The 7,065-nt window shown below is 31.3% G+C and overlaps 1 protein-coding gene across 3 annotated transcripts; it reads right to left on the bottom strand.

Moving 5' to 3' along the window:
* Nucleotides 1-1,162: 1,162 nt before the first annotated feature.
* LOC109337780 (G-box-binding factor 1-like) lies at nt 1,163-6,706 on the bottom strand. 3 transcript variants are annotated; one of them, XM_019574827.1, is made up of 12 exons: nt 6,581-6,706; nt 5,488-5,598; nt 5,342-5,386; nt 5,109-5,198; nt 4,925-5,002; nt 4,557-4,732; nt 4,431-4,482; nt 4,229-4,277; nt 3,990-4,066; nt 3,138-3,215; nt 1,956-2,081; nt 1,163-1,291 (listed from the first exon to the last, which is right to left on the bottom strand). In XM_019574827.1, exons 2-12 carry the CDS (start codon nt 5,548-5,550, stop codon nt 1,190-1,192), a joined length of 936 nt encoding a protein of 311 aa, XP_019430372.1. In that variant the 5' UTR covers nt 5,551-5,598; nt 6,581-6,706; the 3' UTR covers nt 1,163-1,189. The 3 variants fall into 3 exon arrangements, with proteins under 3 accessions (XP_019430372.1, XP_019430374.1, XP_019430373.1); XM_019574829.1 differs by lacking the exon at nt 6,581-6,706 and having other exon boundaries at nt 4,557-4,621; nt 5,488-6,129; XM_019574828.1 differs by lacking the exons at nt 5,342-5,386; nt 6,581-6,706 and having other exon boundaries at nt 5,488-6,130.
* Nucleotides 6,707-7,065: the final 359 nt, after the last annotated feature.

Raw genomic sequence — 7,065 nt, 5'->3', positions numbered from 1 at the left:
TATATGCTAGATGACATTCTAAATTGTTGACAAAAATGTATAAAACTAGGGTCCAAATAAGTTGTTCCAACACAATGTAAAAACTTTATACTAATAATGTATAGATTTTAAACTCTTTCATTAATTCTTGCATAGATGAGTAATCCCTACAACTTCCTTATCCAACTTCCACATTTGAGTGATAGAGTGTTGCAAAATTCTTACTATCTAATTTTTTTTTCCTAATGTGTAGCAAAGCATAGATAATAAGGAAAAGGGAAATGTTGTTGGAAACCAAAAAGGTAAGGATGTGTTTGGTTTGTGAAAATATTTTCAGTTTTTATTTTCTATTTTCATTTTCTAAAAGTTGTTTTTATTAGTAATTTTTTGTTTGGTTAATATTAATTTCATTTTCCTTTACTTTTTTTTATCACTCCCTGATTTCTAATCATGTTTTTTATCTTCACATTATTCACTTTCTAATAGCACAAAATCATTATCTCAAGATTTGTCCATGATAGTGCTTGAAGCACCTCCATAGTCCTATTACTCCTAATTTCAAATTAAAAGTTTCATAATTTTGACTTTCTCCTTAAACGCTCGCTCTTCATTGCCACCATGCAAATGCTCCTGCTTCCCTTCTCCCTTCAACCCATGTCTCACACACCAACTAGGACTTGACCACACAAAAATTAAACCAGTCACAATCCACCAACAACCCACCGTAAGCCTCCGTCTAAGAAAGGATTAAGAGAAGTAATAAAATAAAAGAAAAAGTAGTAAATGCCTTTAATTTCAAAAACATTGCCTCCATTTCCTAAAACTAAAAATACGTGAACAAACAAATTCAATATCACGTTTTCTATTTTCATTTTCAAATATCAGAACTCTAAAAAATCAATAGTCATGCAAACCAAGCAAACCCTAAAATGTTCAAATAACAGAACTCTAATGACAAATAGTTTAACACAAAGCAAATTTTGCAGAAGAATTCCTCAAAAACTATTGAATTTTGCAGTTGGAACTTTAGACTGTGCAGCCTTGAGACTATTATGAATGTAATTATTTGAAAGCCACAAGAGACTATCATTATTATTCTCTTTAAATTTACTTCTATCTTCGGTGTTTACAAAATTGAAACATGTCTATATAACATAAGCCTACATAAGCAGTGTCAAAATTGCTGTCAAAACGGTAGGTTCTGATCATTTCAAGATTCTTCCTTAACTGTTGTTTGGGATCCAACAGAGGCAGGCTTCATTGGCAAAAGATCTGCTATTGATTCTGGTCCATACATCTCAACCAGCTCTTCCTGTCCCGGTACCAAATCAATACTCAAATTAGTAATCTTATAAACTAAAGGACAAAAAATACAAGACAACACTCTCTTGTCATTCATCGGTAGCTCAAGACTCAGAATTAACTTCTTAGAAAAGTCATTACCAAATGTCGTTGAATAAATAAATAATTAAATGCTATCCAAGTAACTAAATGAGGTTATCAGCATCCTGAGAGAATACCTAGCCTAGTCACAAACTCACATTTGCATGCAATGTGAGAGAGCACGACTGGTAATGTATGCAAAATTATGGCAATATGGCACTTTCAATGAGAAAAGTTAAGCATGGTGCTATAATGCTATTTTCACTTTTAATTGTCAATTCATATTTTCAGTAAAATAATGTAATCAAAATTGTTTAAACTATGCAAATAGGGAAACTAAGCAAAACAAAGTTTAACTTGGGTTGAATACAAATATTTAATCAAGAGTAATTTTGGAAATTGTAATCGAATGTATAGATAATAGCTGGTGCAAAACAGTGAGTAGATAATGTAGAGTACTAATAGCCTAACCCAAATTGCAAATAGCTTAAAAGAAGAAGTTAATACAAGGACCACTTTCTTTAGTACAAATCTATGAATTTCAATGGAATGAACCGTAAATAGTTGAACGATCAGGGGTTTAAATGACAGACCTCTATAGAATCATTTTCAGTGCTAAGCTCCAGACACTCCTCAGAAAGCTTCATAAGTAAGTGCGTAAGCTCTGAATTTTCATCCTTAAGAATGTCCATGTTTCTATGTAGTTCTTCACATTCTTTCTGACAAGTTAAGACACAAATAATGACAACATCATAAAAAGACAAGTTTAAGTAAAAGTCATAAAACCGTCACAAATTAACAAGAGGTGTGACAAAAGCCACAGGGAAGCACAAGTAAAATTTCTATCCTCCATGAGTATATATGATTTGGTTGTTTAGCAAGCCGTCCTATCATCATGTTCTAAAAAGGTTTTTGAACATGTAATATATGTTTATAACGATGAATCTATTAGTTCCTCTTTTGAACAAAGCTGCTGCATCGTTGTTCAATGTTGAGAAATTTTTATTGCTGTTTTCAGCAGTTTAATCATGTTCTAAGAGTGATAGTCAATGAAGGGAACTAAGATTTAACTTATCCTTTTGACCAAACTTTATATAGTCTAAAACATGTCAAACGAGCAGAAGTATAGAAGACAAGAATAATCAGAATAATCTTATCTTCTATTAAGCATGAAAGAGAACTATGGAAAAAGTGTAATTATTTTTAAAAGCCTTATGTGCATGTCCAGCAATGTGTCACATTACACATCATAATAAAATGGATTCCGGGTTAGAAGTAGCGCTGACCGACAGTCATGTGCCACCTACCATACAAAACAAGTTAAAACCATGGTTTGTTTGATATTGTGTAATGCATTTCTCCACAGTTTTAAATCTAGAGTGCAGCCAAGTTTGGAAGAGGTCCCGTAAGTGCTTTAATATTGTGAAAATAGGAAATAGTCTATATGTAGGTTGTGAGGTGTGCAGTTCTTTGACTTCTTTCTGTAATTTTTTGACTGCTGTTTAAATACAAGTTCATAACTCATTTTCTTTATAATATATAGAAAAACTGAAGAAAAAAATTGAAACTAGAAAGTGATAAAAATGTGAAGCATGAAAGAGTGGGAAAGATTAAGAAAAGCAAAGAGAAAATATTAAGAATTTTAAAAATAAAAAATTTGGGGTGAATTTTTGAAACAGTATTAATATTTAACTCTAATTCTGAAGATATATGACTACAACATCCAAAAAAACATGCTGCATTGCACGGACATAGTACTAGAATATATTGTATACCTGTTTCCGCATCCTTGATCTCTTAGCCGATTCCCTATTTGACTGTCTTTTTCTTTCTTTTCTTATTTCATCCTCTCCCTGTCAGATTAAATGCAGCTCAAACATGAAACACTGGCAATTGATATGAATTAAATTAAGCAACCTAGAGGAAGGATTTACTCTCTGAAAAGTATTCAGCAGAAAACATCCCTTTCAACACAGTACAAAACTCTAGCTAGATCTCTAACTAATTATAAAATGGTGGTAGCATTTCATACAAAAGACTCATAGTGATCAGAATGAAATGTGGAGAAGAAAAAAGTAAATGCAAAATTCGACATAAGAAAATGTTACAGAAGTTGAGATGTAACTTCATGCAAGATCACTTGTAGTGGAAAGATAAAACATACTAGGAGCATTTACATGTCATGGATCAGGTAGATAAAAATGATAGATTAGATAGACGGATAATCAACAAGTTTAATCTCAGACATATAATGCTCTCTAGGGAGCAGCTCTTTTTCGACTCCAAACCATGACATTTGAAAATCAACATTATATTACTACAGTTAAATTGGTGATTCCATATTTTTTTCCACGATAATTGTGAATGGTCTATGCAAAAGAGATTTTATATTTAAGGAACTTACAAAATATATTTATAGTAGAAAAATACGTTGCTTACCTTATACATTTCAACATTGAACTATGCCGAAGAAGTTTTTTGGATATACATATATGTTTAGTTAGCCTACTAATTCAAAAGTAATTTAAAGTTATGTTATGTAGTAAATTTATTGTTCATGCATCTTAGTTAATTGACCAATAAAAGCTAGTCAAACATGGTACGATATCCATAAAAGTTTATAGTACCAGCTTCGAAAATTGAACACTACTGTTAGTAGTGTTGAGGCAGGTCCCAGAATTCTGATTCTGTTCACTTGAATTTGCTGCAAAGTTGAGAAATACAAGATTGTTAGTGAAATAAACAGCATTACAATTGTCAATACTACTCACCTTTTGTGTATCTTCCTAACTCATATCTCATAGATCATAAAATATGAAATTTCAGCTGTCAAATAAACAAAACAAATCATAATTGTAAAACATACCATTTCCAAGCATCACGGTATATTGCTGCTTCACAGTTAAAGGAAAATCCTGCAACATACAGAATTTGTTCAACCTTGATAAAGATTTTAATCTCTGTGACTATAGAGAATAATAAGACAGTGCATTTTAATGCATCAATAAATTACCAGTCTTGTAAGTATTCTTACATATAAGCGGTAGCAATTTAATAGACGAACTTACAATGTTAGTGCCATGACCTTCACCTGGTGATTCCTTGCTTCCACTTGTTCCACTGCACATAGATAATTTGTGGTATAAGTTTAGGAAAATGTGATGAAGATTTTCACAAAAAAGAATAAAATGTACCTCAATGACATTCCCTCATTGTCATTTTTTGGTATTGAAGATCTGTTACATTTGTTCCTCGATTCCTTATACTTTAAAGTGTCAGGTCGTAAGTTTCCAGCAAAAAATTTCATTGAATCCACGTTATTTTCATCAAAAGTCCCTCGTAGTTTTTCGGGAAAAACTAATGCAGTATCCTGACCAAATTTACAATAAGATACATATGTTGACCCTATTAGTAATTACCAACCTCACCCCACTCCCCCATAAAAGAATATAAACATTCCATTAAATCTATACCAAATAGAAACCTAAATGTGACAGAACTTAACAGTATAAAAAAATAACGGAAGTTGTAGGAATAAATTTATTGAACAATCTAGGATTACCCTAGATACTTCTATAGGATTATTAGAGAGCGTCATGACGTCATGCATAAAACCATACTGGAGTGGTGTGCCATTTCCCTGGATCAAACAACAAGAATGCAAAAGTAAAACAAATGACTTGTTCCTTTGTTATGGTTAAAGAAACAACCTTACTATAAGAAACATTGATATGTAATATCATTACCTGCTTTGGCAACGCGTAGTTAGAGAAATAAGAACTAGCTGCATGTGGTTTTAAAAAGGAACTTGATGTAGACCCGGAATTATCAAATGCCTATTCAAAAGAGACAGTGTTAGATTGCACTCTATGTATGAGAAACACAAGTATGTCAAAGGCTTGGTTGTTGTATGAGAAACACAAGTATACATGACCAATATACCAACACAAATTGGTCCAAACAAAAATTCTTTTTTTACCTGCACAGGAGTCCAATGTGTTAGCAAAGGTTTGTTCGGAGCTCCCTGTTTAGGATTTTTTGTTGAAAAAGACTAGAGAATATCAGTTATAAGCAGATTGAAAATAGAGAAAATAAGTTGAGATAGAACATAGCATGATTACTGACATCATCTTGAGGCATCAACAGTCTATAACGTGTATCAAATGAATTGGACTCTTCTGTCCCCATCAAGCTTGATAAACTTATGAACTCAGTAGCTTCCTTAATGAAAAACTGCTTTTAAATGAAATACCAAGAGAATGAGAATCCAATAATGAAAATATGGCTTAGTTGTGCAAAAGAAAAATATAGAAAATATTTGAGCACTATCCTTTACCTTCCATGTGTTTTGTACAGAAGGATAATTGATTAATAATTCATAGAATATTTGGTAGACTAGCTTAAATATAGCAATAGAAGCTCATCAATTACTAGACCAACCAAAGCCACATTAGTATTACACTATTACTCGATAATGGCTCATCAAGTTTGTTAAATTCAGACTTCGAAGACCAATGAGATTAAACAGATGTAACCGAATAAATTTGGCAATACTTTATGTTGGTTGTCGATTGTCTAATACAAACTTCACATTCTATACAAACTTCCAACTATGTATAGCATCAAGCACACATAACCAAATGATGTGGATCTTGATGTTGTTGTAACCAAATTTACAAGTAACTTATTTACTTTCAACTTAAAACAAAATTACAAATCTTCTTCTCTTCTTCACTATAACAATAACCAAGACTTTTTTCACCGTTTGAAATCGGCTATATAAATTGAAGAATGTCATAATATCCTGTGAATCATGTCTCCGGACAAAAAAAATTAACTTTTAAATCCTAAAATCTTCTTCTCTTCCTTAGCACCCAATTTACCTCTTCTTTGAATTTAAACTTCACAGCGATTAAATTACGGTGAACCCTATACTCAGTTCTACAATATTCATGAAATAAATAAATAAAATCAACGAATAAAAAATGCAACATCAGAAAATTATCCTAAAGAAGAAGAAAAAACTAGTTTCACACATATAATACTAAGAATTAAAAATAAACAGTAAAAGCGTCACATACAGAAGATGGGTACATAAAAAACACAGTTTATTTTTGAAAAAAATGTAGGAATAATATGAATTAAAGTGTTTGAATCGTTGAAGCAAAAGAAAAAAGTTTGAAGGAAATAGAAGATAAAGAAAAGCTTCAAAATTTACCAGAACTGAGAGAGTAACGAATGCGAAGTTAACGGGACTGAGAAAAAACGAAGAAGAAAGGAAAAGAAGTGAAACCTGGCGCGAAAGATATGTTCAATGAAAAGATACAACTTTGTGTTACACGTTTTGGTTATTTGATGAAGTGAATTGTATCACACTTTCTTTAGTATTATTTTTTTATAATAGCAAAAGTGTCCCCTAAATGTAGGAAATTAATTTTCTTGAGGGGATGTGTGGTTATCCGGTAACAATTTGTTACTTTTAAGAATTAAATTTTTGACTTTTTAATATTTTGAGATCTAGTATTATATTACATCACTAAATTGATACATTGTTGATTTCTTTAATATTATTCAAATATGAGTATAAAATTAGATAGGTAAAATTCTATTATTATTTACACTTTGATTGTCATATATCATACATTCAAATATAAAGTTATGTATTATATGTGAGAAATTTAAGTTTGACTAATTATATACTAT

This window comes from Lupinus angustifolius, unplaced genomic scaffold (assembly GCF_001865875.1).
Source record: "Lupinus angustifolius cultivar Tanjil unplaced genomic scaffold, LupAngTanjil_v1.0 Scaffold_10_160, whole genome shotgun sequence".
Taxonomy (NCBI): domain Eukaryota; kingdom Viridiplantae; phylum Streptophyta; class Magnoliopsida; order Fabales; family Fabaceae; genus Lupinus; species Lupinus angustifolius.
This window is presented reverse-complemented; position numbering and strand designations above follow the sequence as displayed.